Here is a 21,874-nt window from a genome sequence, read left to right on the forward strand (position 1 = left end):
TATGAATTTTTTTGTTTGATTTCGCCTTTTTTAAGTATGTACATTCAAACTTATATTTTTATGCCCTCTGCGCAACTGACCCTGTTTTTTAATAGTCCACAAAAAATGGCATTATACTAAATGATTCCACATTTTTAAAAAAGAAATTCACCAACTGAATGGGCACTTCGCTCGGGCCATCCGCATCGGCACGAGTTTGTCATCAAACTGGGGAAAAGTGTATGGGCCTAGTTTCTTACCCTTTTACCGCTAAGTGCGTTAATTACGCTTCTCCCTCCGCATACGCCTTGCCCCTTCGGGGGAACTTTTGCAAAATTCGGTTGAACAAGGCTAACTTGTGCAGATGCGCTATGTGACACGCTGTAGGTGAAACATTAGGGTAAATGTTGCCACACTGTAGCGAAATTATGCCAGCTTCAGCGGCACCACCCTTATGAGCCCGCGTCCGGGCCTTTTTTCTTCTCCTTCAGCTGACTCTCGTGAATGATCGAAACGGTAAGACCGTTTTTCTGCAGTTCTGTAAAAATGGCAAAAAGTGGACTCCTTTACAGATATTTTCACATAACCTACACAATCACGTATGTGCAACTGCGCATATCCCCACACAACAATTATTGTCAAATTGCACATCCGCATGAAACGTTCACGTTGTTACCTTCACAGTATCTTTCCGCTTGCGATCTCCAGGTTGACAAAATGAGAGCCTGACCTGTGCTATGGGCCTCTACCGTGATGGTGTGCGCCTTTGCCTTGCTTATCTGCCCAATTACCTTTACGATAATGTCCGTTACGTAGGTGAAACTGCGAATGCATGTGTGTATGGGGGGCGGACAAAATTTTGCGACCTGTTGGAGCCTTCTCATAAGTGTGCTTTCAACACATGGAAAATGGTTACGGAGGTGTGCATGGCGAGGTGAGGGAAATAATGAAACACCCATTAGCACTGCTACACACGTGCATTGAAAGATGCCCCCTTCACACTTCCTCCTGTCCTACTTGTGAATATCGTCGTTGTACAGGATCACCTTCCACGCGGTAGTCTCCTTTTCTCTTTTTTGTCTCTCTTCGTTGTAGAACTCCTGTATGTTGTCTTTTTTGATTTCCTTTACCACGTTCCTGTTAGGGGGGAAGAAGTGTGTGCAGTTGTGAAATTTTGAAAAGGGTTCATATGGCCAAACTCGCGTGCACGATGATCACAAAAGACGGTGCGGTGAAGAAAGGGGAGAAGTGTCCTTACCTGAGTTTCTTTATTTTTTCCAAGTTGGCGTTATCCTGAGCCTGAATAAATTTTTTCCTTCTCTTCAGCTGACATGGGATCAAAAAAAAGTGTAAAGTGATGGCGCGGAGTAATGACAAGGTGGCAAAATAGAGAAAAAAAAAGAAAAAAAAACGGGGACAAAGTCAATTGGCACACCGAATGCGCTTAGCCGCTTCACCAAATTGAGCAAACCTTGGGGGCCTTAAAGACACATCTGCTGGTGCTGCTACAATCCCCAACTGTGCCAGATGCACTAATGAACTTCCACTGTGAGGTGGCGTATCTTTTGCTACACGAATGTCTACTCCTCTTACATAAAAAAATACAGAGTAACGCAAAAAAAAAAGCTTTTTGAAAATCACACATTTTTTCTTCACACCAGTCGTTGCTTAGCAGTCAGAATGAATAAAAGAAAAAAGGTGAAGAAGTGTCAACCATGTAGTTCTTGTGCTAATATTAATTCATCCTCATGCAGATAAAGAAAACGCGCTGATGATCTCTTCATTTCGGCATCCATCATAGTGAGGCATAATTCTGTCGGACACAAAATGGCTTTTCCTGTGTGGGCTGCGGGGTACAATTTTGGGTGGGGTGGTCTTTTCACCCGTATGTGTGTTTTTACCAATGGCGTGAATATATATTTTTCATGAGGAAGAGGTATCCTTACAATGAATGTCAGATTGGGGGCTATACATATGCGCCCAATACATTTGCAATTTTCTTATTTTAAAAATTGATCATGTAGTGCGCGAGTTTCCCTCTCTATGTATTTTGCGCTTCCTGACATGATAGTTGCACTTGTTCATTTTTCGTTCCTCCTAATCTTGAATTTTTTTGCCTTTGTGTAAATTCGCGACCCTCCAGGGGTTAAACTACTTCGCATTTTTAACAATCGCGTACTTTTTTTTTTATACTTTTGGACCTTTACATTGCTAGCACGAATCGATAGAAAAATTGGCTTGGGAAGAGACCCACCCGTGACTCCCTAAGATGTACGATATTAAGACCAAGAATTTTTTTATTTTTTATTATTTTTTTTTTTTTTACTTTTTCTTGTAAATATTAAACAAAACACATTTCCATTACGTCGAAACAATTTGGCAAAATCATATCACTCCGCGAGGCACACTGTTCTGGCGTAAAAATGAAATTGAAGCACAAATAAAAAAGCGACCATCGTTGGATTTGTATAAATTGTACCTTTTTTTACTCTTCGATGTAATCAAATTCGGTGTAATGTTTACATATTTTTGCTCGTATAAATCTAAGCACATGCGAACGTGTACTCACAGGTGAACGATCGTAGGCCATGACGGTAGTGTTTCGAAACATGCCACGGCGCAATTGCTAGGCATGTCGAATGCAGTTTTCCTTCTTTCCTACCTTTTGGTATGTTATATGTTAGCGGTTTATAATTTGTGGGTAATATTTTCTCTCGGCAGTCCTGCGCCGCCACGCGATCTGCGATAATTGAAAACGTACCAGCAGATACATCCCAATTTCGTGTTCCCCTTTACGGAGAATAGCAGCGCAGGACCAGTTACATGCGTGTATCGGGGAGCATACAGGTTGTTGAGTGCACAGCTGGATGGTCGAACAACTGGATGATGGCCACAACTCAGGGACTACCGCAGTAGTTTGCCCTAGTCCAACCGAGATGGAGTACAAATTAGAAATTTTGAGCTACTTGCTCATGTTTAAAAAAAAAAATGAACGAATTGCAAAGTTCGACGAGCAAATAAAAACCTGCATTAACATATTCGAAAAGGTGTTAATTGACGAAGAGGAATTGGTTTATCTGTTCGAGAAAAACATTTTAGACATTAACCCTTGTGTTCGCTCCCTATGTTGGAAGCTAGCTTTAAAGCATCTCAGTTTAAATACGAGGAGGTGGCATGAAGAGCTTGGCGAAAAGAAGAAGCTGTACGAGGATTATATAAAATGCTTTGTACTGAATCCACTCAGGGGGGGGAAAACTGGCATCGAGGGGGTAGACTCAGCGAAGGAAGCAGGGGAAGCTGAGAAAGCAGGGGAAGCTGAGAAAGCAGGGGAAGCTGAGAAAGCAGGGGAAGCTGACGAAGCAGTTGCAAGAGGGGCCAAATTGGGGGGAGACCCCAATGAAGACGCGTCCTCCACCTATTTGGACGACGACTCAGATGCGAACTTCATAAACTCCGAATTGTTCAGCCAAATTAATAAGGACACGTTTCGAACCAGACCCGAATTGTCTTTTTTTAATTTGAACCCGCAGCAGACGATTAATAATAATGTAAAAATATTGAACAGTTTAATTAGTGTAGAACAGTTTGAAGAAGAGCCGGAAGAGGAAATACCATCTCTAGTCAACATAAATGAGATGGGGGAAGGGCCCCCCGAGCAGTCAGAATCCCAAGCGAAGAATGCACAAGACAAAAAAGAAGAATCCATTAATGGTGTGCGAATTGGACAGCAAGACGAAAATGAACAAATTGTCCCCCTTGTGGATGAAACTTCCCCAAAATTTACAGCCAAATTGAGGGAAAAAGCGAAAATTTGCCAAAAAAAGAACAACTATGAACACTCCTTTGGTGCCCATTCAGCAGATGTTTGCGACATTGTTAACCCTAAAAGGCATTACGATCTGTTGTGTAGAATTCTCTTCATATATGCAAAAATTCACCCCTATGTTAAATACGTCCAAGGGATGAATGAAATTTTAGCTCCCCTATATTTTATTATTTTTAATGACCCATTATGTAACTGCCCTGTGCAGGGAGAAGCGGATACCTTTTTCTGCTTCATCGAGTTAATGCAAAAACAAAAAGATGTTTTCTGTGAAGGGTTAGACAACACAGATGATGGAATTAACGGAAAGCTAAAAAAGTTTTCCCTCTTGTTAAGAATAAAAGAATATGAAATTTGGAAAAAATTGTACACACAGAAAATAGAAACGCAATATTATGCTTTAAAATGGATTCTTTTATTACTGACACAGGAGTTTGACATGGCGGACACTATTATATTATACGACCACTTCATCATTAATAATGATGAGAATTTCATTTTGTACATATGTCTAGTCATTTGTATCAAACTGAAGAGTTCCATTTTATGTGGGAATTTCACTGTGAACCTCAAACTTTTGCAAAACATCCCTCCATTTGATCCTTATGATATAATTTATGAAGCTAAAAGTTTAATGAGCCACGATTTTAAAAACAAGTTTAACATCACAGATGTGTATAATCAGTATTATGGACAAAAGAAAAGAATCAATTCTTTGGAAAGTCTACGAAATAGTAGTAGTATTGTCGAGGGGGACACATCTTCTTATGAAAATGTCTCCACCATGGACGAGGGAGAAAGTGGCAGCAGGCCCGGGTCACTACTCAAGTCCTTTGGCAATAAATCCATTGTACAAAATATTAAGAATTATATAAGTAACAAAATGGATATTGCAAAAAGGGCCGATGACCATTTGGACTTGGACGAGTTCTAAAGCAGGCTTGTACTCTTCCCTTCTCTCAGTTGAAGGGCCGACTAAAGGAGGGAGGGGGTGGGGGGGAGATGTGCCCCCCCCAAAAGATTCCCCCTTCCATTTTCCACACAGGCACGCTTTGTCGCATCTACTGCGCTAGGCAGCTTGGACGTGAAGTAACTGGATTGGCCCATACTGCGGTGTGCGCTCTGTGGTCAACTTATGCTTCGGCTCGCGGACTTCTACCCTTGCGATGGTCTGACTTATCCTCCTCCAACCCCCCCCTTTTTTTTCTTTTTTTTTCGTGCAACTATTTTGACACAAGTGTGCCCATTTGTACATCTAAAACGGTTTGAACTGTGAAATGCGGGAAAATTCCCCAGGTGACAGTTATCTTCATTTTTGTTTTATTAATTTTTTTTTTTTTTGTGGCAAAATTTTTAACCCTTTTTTAATATCCTTTTTTAGTTTCTGTGCAAAGGGTATTTTTTGTAAAGTTTGTTTATATGGAATACGCGCGAGTAACTTGTGCACATGGTGATGATTTTTTTTTTTTTTTTCTTTTGAACCAAATATGCCTATTCATTTTGTCATAATGTGAAGAAAACTTCGCAAGAGTTATTAATATGGATAACTCCAATTGAGCAGTTTGTTTAGCACCTGGAGGCGGCGGTAAAATGTGAGGTGATTCACTCGAAGAGTGGAAGAGGTACAAAGTGAAGCTCCTTGGGAGCCTTTCTTTTTCAACTGCTATCAATTTTATCGCCTGTGTTTTACTCTACCGCAAACCACCTCAATCCGATTCGAAACACCTGGACAGGGTTTCGAACAGCCGTCTTTCCACCTTGTGAATGCAATTAATGTTTGCACTTGATATTATGCACCTCTGTGAATAGTTATACTTCTCCATTTTGGCTTCTTCATTGTGGTTCTTTTTTTTAAATTTATCCCCTGCACATTTACCGCCCCGATTGGGGTTCTGCTCTCCCGAGAGGCCAGAGCTCCCCACAGCGCACAGTTCGTGGTAAGACCTTTTCCCCAAAACGAAGTACTTGTCAACGTTCAGCAAGAAGTTATGGAGCTGTTTTTCTATATGGAGGTTGACACTTTTACTGGTATTTTTTAAATGGATCCGTGCAGATAGAGCCCAGTGGTCACTAAATTCTTTTCCCTTCTGCGTTAATATATCAACTCCGTAGTTAAAGACGTCTTGAAATTTTATGAGTACTCCATTTTTGTTAATCAGTTGGGAAAAGTTTTCCAAATTGTACCTACTTAGAGATTTATTTAACTTGCTCATTTTTTCGGAAATCACATCTGAGGGGTTAAATAAATAGGTCAATTCTGTGATGTCTTCCGTGTCGATGATAAAGGACTCTACGAGGAAGATATTATCCGTCAATCCAAATGAGTGGTTCAATCCACTAACCAGGGTGTTTTTCCGATCAACAATGTCGTACGTTTTTTGTAATTTATAATTGATATTTTTGTGAAAAAATAAATCTTTCATTCTGCCTTTACCGTTTAGATTTACAAGTTTGTCGTATAGTTCCCCCTCTTCATTGACGTCCATGTTGAAGCTTCCGATAACTAACATGGAGCTGTTTCTGAAGGTCATGGTTGTTACGGGTTTATCCGTTTGGTCTCCCTTCAACGTATTCGGTGCTACGCCATTATGGCTGTCGGAACTATCCCCTTTTTCTTCATCCCTTAGGTTGGAAAAGGGACCTACCACTTCTACCTTCGTTTGTAGTTCCTTCTCCGCCCTGTTCATTTCTGCTATTGCCTCAATTTTGTCAACATACTCATTAGTTGGCAATTCCTCCACAGTGCACGGAGATCCTTCCCTGCGTTTGAATTGTCTCCTATTTATGTAAAATATTTGGAAGAGATAAATTTTCCACAATGTTTTCTTCATCAGGAGAACTAGATCTTCCAGATTGCTCAGCTTATTTTGAGCGCTGTATAAATCAAATTCGCAGTGTAAAATGTACAAACTGTATTTTCCTTTAAAAATTAATTTCACAATTTTTATGACCTTCCTTTTAAACAAAATGTCGGATGATAAAAACATGTAATCGTAGTAGGACAAGTGGAAGAGCTTTTTCCTCCAGCAGATGAATAACCCCCCATTTCCGCTCACATAATTCTGGAGAGTATATAAAATTTCATTTAAGATGGCATGGGATGAGGGGACATTGTCCAGCAACACAGTATGAGTATATTTCAACACATCATATAAATCTTTTTGATATTTTCCGAAGACAGATCTGAGAAATATTAAGTCGAATTGGGAGCAGAGTAGGCGAATTTTTTTGCACCTCCTTTCGTTATTTCTGCAGGTCTCGTACATGCCGTACAGATGGGGGTTATATTTGTACATGTCATTGTACAGATAGCTGTTCAGTGAAAATATGGTTATGCACTTGTAGTACACATTTTTATGTTTGTCCTCCTCACGGGCACTGCTGGACGTACCTCCACTGAGACTTTTTTGAGTACCTCCCTCATCGTTACTTCGATCTCGACTGTCGCTATTGTTGGAGGTTCTGCTATCACTGTTCACTATTCCATCCCCGGTCGATGTAGCAACGGAGCTACTTCCATTTCCATCTTCCCCCGTAAAATCTTCGTTAACGGACAATTCATCGGTAAGAGACAAGTTTTCCATTTCGTCCGACGTGTTGCTGCTGCTTTGGGAGACAGTCGCCCCGGAGGAGTAACTTGACGTGAGATGCTTTGCTGACTTCGAATTGGTTGGGCTGGAAGAGCTGAGCGAACTGGACAGTTTGGCTGATTTGCTTGGGTTGGGCGAACGGGAAAATTTGGATGGCGTCCTTGAGTTGGACGAACTGGACAGTTTGCCTGATCTTCTTGAGTTGACTTCTGTGGGTAATTTTGCCGAATTCTCACTCTTCCCAAGAAGGGCCTCCAATTCGATACCGCCGCCCAACGCACCTCTCTCGTTTAAATTATTACATTTTTCATTTGCCTCCTTCAGCATATTCTCTATATCTTGGTATATCCAGCTGGTTTGCCTGAAATCGTTTGGCGAAGAGTCTTCCTCGGAGTGCAGGCCGAAGTGGTGATTCCCGAGGTGCTCGATCTGTTTCGGTTTTTCCCTCCCATCTTTGGCTTCCTCCCTTTGGGTTCCCTCACTTTTTCTTCTCCCCTTTTTTCCTCCCCCCTTTTGCTGTCCATCCCTTTTCATTTTCACGCGCAAAGAGGGACTGCACTTTTTATCTTCTCTTAAGTTGCCCCCGTTGCGCCGCTCCCCTCTACGTACCCTTATCAACTGTTTCCCCTCAGGCAACTTCGTAGAATTTTCTTCACGTTGGTGGGAAGGAGACGTTGAAATGTTTGACTCAAAAGAAGGGTAGCTTCCCCAGGGCATATCGTTGTCTGATAAAATAGAATATCTACCGTTCATACACACATGTCTGTGTGTGCACAGGGGACGCACACGTTTATTCGCAAAACAAATCGGTTAGTTACAAGTAACGGCAGAACCACACCAGCACAGATAGGTCGGCATTGGTCATTAAGAAGAAACGATGTAAATTAAACCGAAGAACAACCCACGCGAACGGACTTTACACAAAGAAAAAAAAAATTGACATTGGGAAATTTTTGCGGACAAAAAAAAATACTTTTTCATGCATTTAGCCACATCCAGACGTCCGCGCGTAGGCACCACTCCACGTTTTGGAGGCGCATATAACGAAGGGTGCTATCGCGGATACGTTGTTATGTATCCATTCCGTCCGCCTCCTCCACCGTCGTTAAAACGGCTGGGTCCTATTTTTATTTCCTTTTACGTATAAGACGAATGGGTCAAATGTGCTGTTTACAAAAATGGGGGTCAAAATTAAAAAAAATTAGAAAGAATTAAAAAATTAAAAAAAATAAAATAATAAAATAAAAAAGTTAAAAAAGTGTCCACCTCTGCACGTTGGATAAATTTACACAAAAAAAAAGTGCCCACCTGTTTCAGCACTATACCGTTGCAACAAAAAAAATAGTTCCCCCTTTAAAGCGGCTCAAGGTTACCGCCATCTTGGATAACACACACGGGTACGTTATTCCCCAAATTTCGTTTCTTCAGCGTACTGCTCAATTGGAGGGTGGGAGGAGCTTTTTTTTGATTCCCTTTTTGGTTCCTTTTTGCGTCTTCTTCCAATACAGCACCCCCTTAAAAGGTGTCATCCGCAATTGGGATAAACCTTTCCGCATAAAAATTAATTATTTCCGCAAGGTTTCCTCCAAAGTGGGGTAGTTTCCCTTTGCCCAGAAAAAAGCAAATTCGGCTTTGCTTTGTTTCTATCTGGGACATAAACAGTCAACACCTCAGGGTGTTATCCTTTATCAACTCGTTTTGTTACTAATAAAACGAAAGTCAATAAACGGATCCAGCAAGAAAATGACTCTGCCAATTATTAAATCCATATGAACAAATCCGTAATTTCGACTGTCAAAAGAATCCATTTTGTTGTCCCCTTCTATCCATATGTTATCCTTAGGAACGTGGACAAAGGCGTTTATATTATCAACGAATAATTTATCATTCTCTATGGCAATAATCCTTTTACACACTCTTTTTTTGTCATTCACAGGAGAAGTTAGCAATATGACATCGCCCCTTCTGTAAACATGTTTATTTTCTTTCATCCTTTTTTTTAACTTTTCTATCATGCTGAAAATTTTATTATTTAAAATGACCATATAGGTTTGCTCAAAGTCTGACCCAATTACAGCGTAACAACGAAGCAGCAGGTTTATACAGCTGTACAGAAAGATGGTACGCGCTTGGTGAATAAATCTTACAGTATCATCACACACATAGAATAAAATGACTCCGTTTTCATTTATTAATGGACACATACTCGATCCACTCGTCAGCGTCATGTCGATAATATAATTATTTATTCCAAAAATAAGTAAGAAGGATAATATCATTTTTTTTATAAAATTCAAGGGGTTATTAATTTTGACAAAATTGAAAAAATATTTTTTTCTTTTTTTCGTTTTGTATTTATTGTTACCTCTTTTCTTCTTGTCAGAGTAGCACCTAAATGGAGAACTCCTACTCCTTGGGGACGGCAGAAAGTTGCGAACGTTCGTACTTTTACACAGTACATCTTGCAGCCTTTTTCTTTCTTCCACAAACTTGGCATAACATTTCTGGAGTATATGGTTTCCCTTGTCGTTCTCATGATAGATAAAAGAACTATGATTAATCCTATTGGTGTGTAAAATATTTTTCCGTAAAAAATTTAGTGCATATGATCTTTTGACGTAATGGCTACTTCTGTTCATGTTATAGCGCCGCGTGTATGTTTACGTGTTGGGTTACATGTATGTCTGTGCGATTGTCTCCCCGTGCGAATGAGCAGATGTGCAAATGTGCTTACATGTATGGGCACACACATTAGTGCACGTACGAAGGCACTTTATTCGGTCTTTCCCTTTTAGCATCTTTTGGAATTCGGTTGCTACACAATTTGGCTGCTAACCAATTCGGCTGCTGCGCGAGGTGCCTGCGCGAACTGCCAGTCTTACTCAGATTGTGGACAGTGCTACGTCTAAACAGGATAGGGTTATTTACAAAAGGGCCGAAAAATTAAACAAATTCCATGCGACTTGATTCCTCCTTCAGTTAAAAAGGTCACTGTAGTTGTCCCTGTCACTAGTAGCACATTTTTTATCGGGGCTCGTTGTGCTCCTTCAAACGGTGATCCAGCGAATGGTTAAAAAAATACATATGCTAAAAAATTATTGTAAGTAGAAAAACGGGGACTCTGGTAAATCATGTCACTATCTCGAAAAAGAAAAATCTATTTAACACTTTTTTGTGCTACTGCAAATTTGCTTTCTTCCTTTGCGGGGGAACGAACAGATGTATAGTTCGTTTGCCCACAGCGAAATGGCATTTCTTATTTCTTTTTTTTTCTTTTTTCCTTAAAGTTGCACAGAATAAATTTTTTTACGGGTATATGAAATGAGTGAAATTTTGCCCACGCGAGGGTGTTACATGTATAATGTGAAGATATGCATATGCGCCTACTACATACTCCTTTTCTCAATCGAGCAATGCCAATCAGAGTAACCTTTAAAACCCGTTGGGTTGCAACATTTTAGCCCTGCGCCGAGCTCGTTTTTGCAAAAACGAAATCATTCTGTTGGGATTACATGCATAAAAACGTATACTTTTTTTGTTACCCATTTTTTTTGAACCATTTCGCATTTTTGTATGCCCTTCGTCCGATGCATTCGTTGCGCTTTTCCCATTTTTTCCATTTTTTTTTTTTCTGTGACCCATTTTTTTTTTCTTCCCCATCTTTCACACTTGTCCATCATCGCACAAAACTTTAAAGGCCCCTTCGCGGGAGCAAATCTCAGTGAACAGCAACTAAATGAAGGAACCCAAGTTTTGATTATCATAAAAATGAGTCAAAAAAGATCTGCGTACTCCCAAAGAAATGTTAATTTTAAAAAAGCGTAAAGCATAAGCAAATGTACTCTGTCCATGTGGACACAAGAATAATTGAGCATGTTGCATGAGCATTTATAAATGCCAGTTGCTCACTCCTTTGCTAAGAAGCATAAGCGCGTCTTTGTTAATTTGATGTGTTCCACGCCAACTAATTTTGAGATATTTAGTTTCGCTTCCATACATACAAGCGCCTAGTGATACGTTTAGGAAAGACACGATGAGCTGCTTTGCACAAGGCGAGGTTGCCGATGTTGTGGTTATACTAACGTGTTCCCGCTTCCGTATATATATTAACCCATGTTAACTCAACTGCTGCCCGTTCACTCCGCACACACGCTCCGCAGAAAATAACTGAGATTGAAAAAAAATGCGAAGAAAGCTTGAATGAAATATTGAGGTCAGCAAATGAAGTCACCGAAATTTCGAAAAAAGCCGAAGAGGAGTTAGAACATCAGACAGGTAAAAGAGCGGCGAGCTGCTTTCCCCGGTGGCCAACTGGGTTCCAGTGTCAACATGAGCTATCGGTCCATTTCATGACGCATAATTTGTGGACAAATGAGAAATATGATAAAAGGGGAAAATCAAAATAATTAAATAGCTAACGCACGGACAGATAGGGGAACGAAAATGAGAAAACTGCACCTTATGTATGCGCACTGTGTACAACGAAAAAAAGCAAAATGTCGAAATTACCTATTTGCATGCTTCCATTTTTATGTATCCACCCCTCCCCCGTGCAGAACAAATAAAACATATCAATAAAGAGACCGAAAATATTGAGGAAAACCTGAATCAAAGTCAGTACCACTTGGAAGGAATAAAATACTGGTGGAAAAACATCAACTCATTCCTAGGATTCGAAACGTTTAGCAGTAGCGAAAATAAAACCGTAATTAATCAGCTGAATAATAACACGAAGAAAAAAACAAGTCCTAATTATAATAATAAATATGAAAAGAATGACGACAAGTTTTGTAGAAGCGCTCTGAATATACAAGGGACACCCAAAAGTACACATAAGAATAGTCCACCCGCTCGCATATTTGGCCTATGACCCGTTTTGGACACATTCAATGCATTCGTTTATGTGTATGTTCTCATACCTGAAGGGAGAATCTCTACGCAACATGGTGTTTCCTTTTTTTTTTTTTTTCTTTGAAGGGAAAGGCACATTCGACGAAAAATACGAAAGCGACTTAACTACCCTGTCTTCCATGGTATGAACTGTGCACTCGTTGAACATACAGGCGTCATGTACTACTTATCTTGTTCCATTTTTTATTTGTCACTTCACCCATTCTGCCGCTTCCATTTTGCAATTTTCCCCCTCCTTTTTTTTCCCCATCACCTTTATAATTAGCTGGACGAATTGCACACGAGAGCCTTAGTCATGGGGAACACAATAAACGAGCAGAACAGGATGGTAGACAGAAATATTTTTACATGTCGATGCGCCCCTGAACTTGTGTTTTTTTTTTTTTTTTTTGCCACTTAAGCCAAAAGGAGAATTTCATCATACCATAAAATTTATTTCTTTTCAATTTTTCTAAAGAATATGCATGTAAATTTAGTCTCTTGCATGTGAGGAAACATACACGCGTTTTTTTTCTTTTTTCTTTTTAAATTTGCAGCTAGGGGGTGTGAACGAAAAAATGGAAAACAACATAGAGAAAATTCGGGATCAGCAAAAATTGATGAAGCAAATTATGAAAAAGTGAGCGTTCCCCCGCATCGCATGGACGTACGTACGGAGGCACGTATGTATATGCTTCCGTATGTATACATTTGTGCACGTACGTAGACGCACACCTTCGGTGGGGGAAAAATAAATAAAGAAAACATCAAGGAAGGCATTTACATTTCCGCCATCCCTTCCCTTATTTGTCAATTTTTTGTTTTTAAAATTTTCCCAAGTGTCCTTTGAATTCATTTGGAAAAAATGAAACAAGTGCTTGTGAAAAAGTCCCCTGCCTTTGTATTCACACACATCTTGTACCCACGTGTTCACATATATATAGATGGATGCCTGTATATGCGTTCAACACACTGGTACACCTACACTTATACATAAATGCCATTTTTTTGTTTAAATTTTCTCAATTTGAAATGTTTTGTGTAACCACTTTTTTTTTTGCGTACATTTTTTATTTTGGTAAAAATGTGAAAACTGCTGAATTGTAAATGTGCAGTTTTGGTAATTAAAAAAACGTGACAATTTTGAAAAAATAAAAAAAATAAAAAAAAAAACATTCAATTTTAATTTCTATTTCTCCGTGAAAAGTGAAAAATATTCGCAGCTGTGCTCTTCGTTTGAAACATCACTTTGCTTCCTAAAAAGAAAATTAATTGAAATGAACTGAATTGCATATGTATACAACATGTAATCCCGTGCAGATACGCTTACGTAAAAAATTAACATACTCCTACAAATCTATCATGCCATTACAGCCGTTTATACATATGATGTATGAAGGTACTGCACATGAATTTTCGCACATATGTACCATTTGCCACAAATGAATGAACAAAAATGATATGGAAACGTTAACTTTTGAATCATTCAAATGTACATACGCCATACATATATACCTAAAGCGCATTTATGTGCGTATTTACATTTATACTTTGGCGCTTGTAAAATTCGAACAAATTGTTTTCGACGTATGTACTCGGTTAAATGCGCATATATATAATACTGTGACATAAACTTCCATATGCTATTGCGTGTACATCCATCCATCTGTCGATTCATCTGTACGCCGCGGTGAACTCTGTTTTTACATAACACTTCACCATCACGCATATCCCATTTATGTGAAAATTTGCATTATTTATATGGTTCGCTCGGGGGAATCATATAAATAGAGGAAAAGTCACAATTAAAACGTAAAAAGTAAAGCTACTTATTTTTATTTTTTTTCTTTTTACCATGTCAAAAATATGAATACAAACAAATGCATCAAATTGATTTGTAAATCTCCAATTTTATAACACACGCCGAATTCGTTGTTTTACAATTTGTATAATTTATAAACTTATATTATGAATAGCAACACTGTGAACCGAATATAGAGTGCCTCCTATCACAAATTATAGAACACTGCAAACAGCACAAAGTACTGCCTCCCCACCCCCAACAAAAAAAAAAAAAAGACTCCTTCTCTAAGGGAATGTTTCATTTATTTTATCTTTTTTTGATTTAATTTCCTGCATAATGACACATATGGACATGCGATAAATATATGCGCACATATCATAAACACACAAATACATTCAAGAGGTGATCCTGCACTTTTGTATAGACGCTCAAGCCTATTCGATTTAAGACGAAACTGTTTTGTAAAAATGTCAATGAAGGAAGATTACTACGACTACCTGTTTAAAAGTAAAACGTGAATACATGTAACTATACGTGCGCATTGTCTATGTACACATTTGTGTGTGTAGAAGTCCACGTATATATTCCGCCGCATGCCCCCGGACATTTGAGAAGAGCACACATGTTGAATATGCCCAATAGTTAGCATCATTTTGATATTTTTTTTTTTTTTTCCTTTTTACCTAGTTGTTCTGATAGGAGATTCCGGCGTGGGGAAATCGAACTTACTCTCCAGGTATGCATGTGCACAAAAAGGCGTCACACGAGAGGTACACGCCCGTGGATACATAACATTTTCGTGTGATCAAATGCACACCTTTTCGTTCTTAAAAATAGTCCATACGCCTTCGAGAAACAACCTTTTGATAATTTTAATATTGACGACAGCGGAAAGAGAGCCGCTGTGTAAAGTGCACATACCGGTGTTGGGACGAGACGCTGCCTTGAAAAATGGTCACAATAATGACTCGGCTTGCTCATTTTTTCCCCCTCCTTCCTTTTCATTTACCCTTTCCTTTTCTTTTTCCCCTTCTATGCCTCTTTGCAGATTCACGAGAGACGAATTTAACCTAGAAAGCAAAAGCACCATAGGTGTAGAATTCGCGACAAAAAGCATTCAGTTAAAAAATAATAAAATAATAAAAGCACAGATATGGGACACAGCCGGGCAGGAGAGATATAGGGCCATCACCTCAGCGTATTATCGAGGGGCAGTTGGGGCCTTGCTTGTGTACGACATAACAAAGAAAAACTCATTTGAAAATATTGAAAAGTGGCTGAAGGAGTTAAGAGATAATGCTGATTCTAACATTGTTATCCTACTGGTTGGTAACAAAAGTGACTTAAAACATTTACGTGTAATAAACGATAATGAAGCAACTCAGTTTGCGAAGAAAGAAAAATTGGCCTTCATAGAGACCTCTGCTCTGGAAGCCACCAACGTGGAACTAGCATTTCACCAGTTACTGAATGGTAAGTGTGTACAGCTGCGCACATATGGGTGGAAGCGTCTATATATGTGATCATTAACCGTAGAACGACGCTTCACGGGGTGCAGCATACGTATGGATATACGTCTATATTTACACTCACACGCCGGCAACACGTATGCGTGTGTGAAGAAAATTGAGTGATATGTAACGGAAGAACCATTGTCGCGTCGTAGGTTCCCTAAGGACATCCTTAATTATAATACAGACGCTTATATTCATGTGCGTGTTGCCCAATTTCTGACCCTATAGAAATTTACAACGTCCGACAGAAAAAACAAGGCACAAAAAATGAAGACAGCATGTCGATCCAACCGCGCGGGAAAAAAATAAATGTTACAAAGGAACAAATAAAAGAATCGACGGGAGAAACGAATAACATGTTACACATTTGGGTGTCACTTTTGAGCCGTCTACATGGGAGACGTTTGAAATGCATTTTTTTCATTTTCTCATTTTTTCATTTTTTGTTTTACAACTTCCAGGTGGACGACGATAATGACGAGAATGATTCAAAGAAAAAATCCAAGTGTTGTTGAAGCGTGTGGGAATTCCCCCCCTTTTTTTTTTAATTCACCCAAAAAACATTGTAGTCAGTATTTTATTTTTTTTTCTTACATTTGTTATTGTGATAAAGCTTTTTCTTTTATTATGAAACATTTTTCACATAATAATTTTTAGCCACCATTTAAACACAGTATTATTAATTTAAATGTTTTAATGTATTTTTTTTTTTACTTCAAATTGTTCCATCATCTTTTGTCAACATTTCATAGAAGGGAAAACTAAAATTAAAAAAACCTGAACAAATAGTGTTGGTGTAAAAAAACTAATGTGCATACGCATATGTATGCGTAGTTTGTGTATACCTTTTTCTGCATTTTTTTTTTTCAAATGTCATTCCTCTTCTTCCAACATAATAACCTTCGGAGAGGGTGACAGAGTCCCCGTATCTCCGAAGGGAACACTTAAACCGCATGCCCCTGTCTTCATGCAACTGCGAATTGCTGGTTTATTTAAATGCCGTCCAAGTGGCACATAGGGGGTAAACTAAAATTCATGCAAATGAAACACTGACTGGGCGTTTCTTTTTTTTTTTTTTTCACTGTATTTGTGTGTATATGTATGTATGCGTACATAAACGTATATGTATTTTTTTCGGACTTGTAATTTTTTATTTTACTTATTTCCCCGATGTCTGGCAAGAAGGAACACATAAAAAAGTATTCCCAGTAAGAAGGGGAAATTGCGCAAGTGCGCAAAAATGCGTTTTCATAACACACGTCTGTGTATTTATATCTGCAGTTCATTCTGCTCATCTTTGCGCGCATTTTTATTTTCCATTTAATTCCTTTTTTTTCCCCTTTTACAAACTTTTTGAAAATTGTTGCAATTCACTTTTTTTAAAAAGTTCTAAAGACGAAAATACGATTCTGTTTAGTACCGGCTAAATTAAAAATTTTTGTTTATGTTACGAATGTGATTTTTTTTTTGTTGTAAATTTTATTAATCGGTTGTAACGTGCTGGAAAAAGGACAACTGCGTGGTTATCGGTCTATTGTCAGACGTCTTTCTCTTTCTCTCTCCATCTATGTGTACGTTTTGAGCAGTTCCCCTGGGACGTGCATATCGCATAAAAGTGAAGCCATTTCTTTTTTTTTTTTTTTATTACTTTTTTTTAAGCCCTCGATCTAAGGCCGTTTCGGAGTAATTGCTTTTTTTAAAAAGACACATTTATAAGGACACCCATCAAGAACGATGCATTGTTAGCGCTTTCCGTGGGGGATAGAGACCCGCCCGATGAATTAAATGAGAAAAAGAAAGCTGCCTTCCATTGCGCAAGGACGCCCGCGGAGCATTTAAAAAAAGTAAAAGCATCATCACCCGCATCATCAGTAGGAGTGGCCACGATGGGGGAAAGGAACGTGCTCGAGTACGCAGAAGTGATAATCGACCGGCAGAGAGACAAGATCAACGAGTTGGAGAAGAAGCTCATAGAGTTGCGAAGCAGCAGCGAAGAGCTGCAAAAAAATGCCTTGAAAAATGACGAAGAAAATAAAACCCTCAGGCTGGAACTAAACAGAAAAAAAGAAAACGACATGATGTTGAGCATGCAACTAAATAAAGAAAATGAATTTCTTCAAAAAATCAACGTACTGGAAAAGCAACTACTCAAAAGAGACACCCTCCTGGAGGAATTAAACAACCTTTTGAAAAAAAGAAAATATGAATACGAATTGTTGCTACAGGAAAAAGAAAACCTAACAAATACTGTTAACATGATGAGAAGTGATATGTGTAAAAATAGAAAGATGGAAAAACTAAAGGAAGAAGAATTTTTAAATAATGAAAAAGAAAGTGAAAATTTCCTAAATCTGTATAAAAATAATAATGAAGAATTGCACATCACCAAGAGATGCCTAATACAAATTGAGACCGAACTACATTTATATAAAAAACAAAACGAAAAACAGAAAAATGAAATCCAGAGGCTGCACAAAATAATTAGCTGTATGAACAAAGAAAAGGCTCTTACCCCCCCCATCGTATTAGCCCTACAAAATGATTATGTCAGAGGTAGAAATAGTAAGGCGATAAATGAATATATGCAAGTGAAAACTATTCAAGATCCCCCCCCGGGTCTTTCAACACAAATGGAGAATAAGGTAACCATACTGAAGCACATGAGTCCTGAAAAAAAACTCCACCAAAGGATGACCTATGATGAAAATGTACTAAAATTAAATTTAATGCAATCGCAGGAACAGAAAAATCTATTTAACAAAATATTAGAAACGTTAAATAAAATTCAGCATGTGAAATGTGGCGATAATAAAATGGATTTTTTCTTTTCCTCCAACGTTTTGCACTTTTTTGAAAGCAACAAGGAACAAACATTATTGCGGACTAATAATGAATCACTAAATAATTTATTCAGCTTAACCAACGAGTCGGCGCAAGACTCGAGCCATTTGTCGGACGACAGTTCTGATAATCCACTAGAAAAAAAAACGCCCTTAAGGAAGAACAATAAGGATAAAAAAAGGAATAAAAAACAAAAGAAGGAGAAGACGAAGAAGAAGAAAAAAAAAAATGACATGATTCTTCACTCTCCTTTTTCAATGAAGAAATGTAAAAAGGACAAGAAAAAAAAGGAAATACGGGGAGTTGGTCCAAAGCACACATTAGCAGGGTCGGAAGACAGCTCCAGCGAAGACGATGACAGCAATCCACAGCACGGCCTTGGGGACAAGACGACCACCATCAGTGATGACACGAATCATGGCACAAGTGAAGACACCACCAACCAGGAAGCCATACACAGCGAACGTGAAGGTGAGGAAAGCGAAAGCAGCGGTAGCGAAATCAGTGATGGTAAAAGTAGCCATAGCAGAAGCGACGATGGCGCGAGCAGCGATTCACAGAGCGACTCGCATCCCCCCTGTGCCAAACAGGGATATCGGAAGGGAGGCACCATCGAGGAGTCAGCAAGTGACACAGATGGAGAGAACATCAACCATATGAAGAACAAACATAGTTACAAAGGAAATAAAAGGGCACTGTTGAATTATGAGAATTATAAAGAAAAATTCATAGGAATTACAAATAAAGAAATATTTATATATAGCAAAAAAGAGGACGAAGAGCCAGCGTACGTTCTAAAAAATAAGAATATCAAAAATGTGAAGACGTTTTATAGTAAGCAGGTGTATGTGTTGGAGTATATCTCATTCGACAAAATTCTACAAAAGCATTATTTTTTAATAAAAGATGACGATAAGTCACTGAGAATGTACTACGCTTTGCAGTACGCAGGGTTTATCAAACATGACATAGACAAATTTGAAGGGGAGGAAGAAAACAAAAGGGATCATGTGGGAAGATTAAACAAAAATTATTATGGGAACAAACCAGAAAATATAAGCGATGAACAAGAAAGGGGTTCATATTACAGAAAACTAAGATCAACCTTCCCAGAAATTATTGTAAATATATTTACTCCCAATGGGATTGACAAAAATGGTAATAACGTACCTTACTTATGTAGTAATGTACTAATCAAGAGAAACCCCAAAAATAATCATCTAATGCTCAAAAATTTTGACAATAAAAAGGCTTTTATTAACTGCCAAGATTACCATATGGATTATAAAAATAATAAGTTCACCCTCTATTTTAATGACTTTAAAGGTCAGCATATTATTTTACCAAAGAGTAAAGGGTGCACGGGTATCCTGCAGGACATACTAAATCAAATGAGGTGGAAAAATTCGCACCATCTTTACGAATCAGGCAACAAAGATGCATACGATGATGAAGATGTAGACAGCTCTGACGTGTCTTCTTATGACTCGGAAGGGTTAACCGCGGGAAAGGGGAAATATGATGCTAGGGAAAAAATGGGAAAACGGGGAAGCAACAGAGGTAGAGATGGTGCTAGAGAAAAGTCCAGAGATAGGGTTAGAGATCGGGACAAGGATGGAGGAAAAGATGCAGAAAGCGACTTCTTTAGAGAAGTGGACAGATCACGTAGTAGAGAAATGGACGCGAAAACGGAAAGCGAAGGCGACAGAAAAATAGGAATCCAGAGAAAGGGCTTAATGGATAAGGCAGTCGAAAGAGAGAGCGAGAAAGAGAAAGAAGAAGATGGGGAGAAAGACGCGGAGGATAGAGAGGATGACATCCTGGAAAATTTGAACCTGTCGGACAAAATGGAAGACACGTTCTGTATAAAAGAAAATGTACTTTACATATCCAAAGATGGCAACCCTTTTAAGAAGGACCAAATGAGTTTCAACGATGAAAACGCTTTTAAATTCCAGAACGAAAATTTGCAGATATTGAGAGATGATGGTGCGCAAGAATTAACCTTTATAAAGACCGAAGAAAATAAAGATGAAGAGATCTACATTTTTCACTACCCCAAGAAGGAGAAGTATGATCATTTTATATCCAAATTGAGTAAGAATAATTTTAAAGTGATTCAGAAAAATATTTATGATAAAATGAAAAAGGAAGGAAAAAACGAAGAAGGGGAAAAAAAATCATTTATTGAACAGTCAGATGGAAAGGCCGAACCGGGGGTGGGAAAAATAGAGAAAGCGGATAAATTGATTAAAAACAACCAAGTAGTTGTCATTGAGAAAGGAGTATTATCAATTTATAAAGATTACGGAAACGAAAATTCTGTTCCCATAATCAAATTTACATCCGATTTTTGTGATGTACAAGCAAATGAACAAAATGGAGAAATTAGCATAAAAGAAACGTCAAAAGATAGTAATGATAGAATTGTTCTCGACTGCTTAAATAAAACAGAGTTCCATAGATGGAAAAACGCGCTATGTTTCGGTGGCTTTATAAAAGGAGAAAATATCAGCAGTTCCTACATGAATTTGAAAAAACACATATTCTCCATCAATTTATTTGACAACTTGGACGTAAAAAGTTTAGTCAAAGTAAATAGCAATTTTATATATATTTATCCAAATAACGAAATGAAGATCCCCTTATTTTCCTTTGACAAGGAAAAAATAGAATTGGTGCTAATTTCGGACTTAAGGAAAATACGAATTTATATGCAGAGGGATACCATATATGAGCAGCGATACGATATAACCATTTCGTTGGCGCGCGATTTCGTGAGCATTAAGGAGCAAATAGAAAAGTACAATTTTCATACATTAAATAACAAAAAAAATCAAAAAATAAGAAAGCCTTTTGTGCTTTGCAAAACGAATATTATTGCTATACATAAGGATAAATATAAATTACAACCCGACCTTATACTGGAAAAAAAAAACTGCACAGTTTTATATGATAAAGACCAATTAACGGTCACCTTTAAAATTAAAAGTAAATTAGATATCACTCAGGAAGACATAAAAACTATTACCCTATCTAATTCAGTTAATTTTAACAAATGGTTAGTCACACTAAAACTGGCTTCCTTCATACCTGGCTTTCACGAACTAGAAGATGACATTGCTTTTCCCACCATCGTCTTTGGGCACACCTGTCCCGAGGCAACTAGCTTACTTGCGAAGAGAAATTCAATCATGAATTTTTTTAAAAAATAAAAAAAAAAAATAATAATAATAAAAAATAATAAAAATAAAAATAAATGACAAATGGCTATCTGGGTCAGGCAAAGATGAAAAAGCACGGGAAAAAAGCCACAGCGTAAGTAGATAAACAGCTGATGTGCATATTTCGTGACAAAATCGACGAAATGTCAATTAATGCGGAAGAAGGCGATTACATCCTCATCGCTCTGTTAAACACATTGTAGCTACGT

General features: G+C 38.2%; 7 protein-coding genes across 7 annotated transcripts; 4 read left to right on the top strand and 3 right to left on the bottom strand.

Moving 5' to 3' along the window:
• Positions 1-431: 431 nt before the first annotated feature.
• C922_00578 (hypothetical protein) lies at positions 432-1,624 on the bottom strand (the record flags this gene model as incomplete). The annotated part of the gene is made up of 5 exons (XM_008816194.1): positions 432-517; positions 656-801; positions 997-1,116; positions 1,238-1,305; positions 1,451-1,624. The coding sequence occupies 5 exons, from the start codon at positions 1,622-1,624 to the stop codon at positions 432-434; spliced, it is 594 nt and encodes a 197-aa protein (XP_008814416.1).
• Positions 1,625-2,915: 1,291 nt separating this feature from the next.
• On the top strand, positions 2,916-4,736 carry C922_00579 (hypothetical protein; the record flags this gene model as incomplete). The annotated part of the gene is made up of 1 exon (XM_008816195.1): positions 2,916-4,736. The coding sequence occupies one exon, from the start codon at positions 2,916-2,918 to the stop codon at positions 4,734-4,736; it is 1,821 nt and encodes a 606-aa protein (XP_008814417.1).
• A 772-nt stretch (positions 4,737-5,508) lies between these two features.
• On the bottom strand, positions 5,509-7,926 carry C922_00580 (hypothetical protein; the record flags this gene model as incomplete). The annotated part of the gene is made up of 1 exon (XM_008816196.1): positions 5,509-7,926. One exon carries the CDS (start codon positions 7,924-7,926, stop codon positions 5,509-5,511), a length of 2,418 nt encoding a protein of 805 aa, XP_008814418.1.
• Positions 7,927-9,080: 1,154 nt separating this feature from the next.
• On the bottom strand, positions 9,081-10,031 carry C922_00581 (hypothetical protein; the record flags this gene model as incomplete). Its single annotated transcript, XM_008816197.1, has 1 exon — positions 9,081-10,031. One exon carries the CDS (start codon positions 10,029-10,031, stop codon positions 9,081-9,083), a length of 951 nt encoding a protein of 316 aa, XP_008814419.1.
• A 1,394-nt stretch (positions 10,032-11,425) lies between these two features.
• On the top strand, positions 11,426-12,926 carry C922_00582 (hypothetical protein; the record flags this gene model as incomplete). Its single annotated transcript, XM_008816198.1, has 6 exons — positions 11,426-11,464; positions 11,553-11,667; positions 11,949-12,218; positions 12,370-12,425; positions 12,569-12,631; positions 12,840-12,926. The coding sequence occupies 6 exons, from the start codon at positions 11,426-11,428 to the stop codon at positions 12,924-12,926; spliced, it is 630 nt and encodes a 209-aa protein (XP_008814420.1).
• A 1,627-nt stretch (positions 12,927-14,553) lies between these two features.
• On the top strand, positions 14,554-16,115 carry C922_00583 (rab family, other; the record flags this gene model as incomplete). Its single annotated transcript, XM_008816199.1, has 4 exons — positions 14,554-14,593; positions 14,774-14,822; positions 15,135-15,559; positions 15,829-16,115. The coding sequence occupies 4 exons, from the start codon at positions 14,554-14,556 to the stop codon at positions 16,113-16,115; spliced, it is 801 nt and encodes a 266-aa protein (XP_008814421.1).
• Positions 16,116-17,486: 1,371 nt separating this feature from the next.
• On the top strand, positions 17,487-21,656 carry C922_00584 (hypothetical protein; the record flags this gene model as incomplete). The annotated part of the gene is made up of 1 exon (XM_008816200.1): positions 17,487-21,656. The coding sequence occupies one exon, from the start codon at positions 17,487-17,489 to the stop codon at positions 21,654-21,656; it is 4,170 nt and encodes a 1,389-aa protein (XP_008814422.1).
• Between the last annotated feature and the right edge of the window lie 218 nt (positions 21,657-21,874).

Source organism: Plasmodium inui (assembly GCF_000524495.1).
Source record: "Plasmodium inui San Antonio 1 unplaced genomic scaffold supercont1.2, whole genome shotgun sequence".
Classification (NCBI taxonomy): Eukaryota; Apicomplexa; class Aconoidasida; order Haemosporida; family Plasmodiidae; genus Plasmodium; species Plasmodium inui.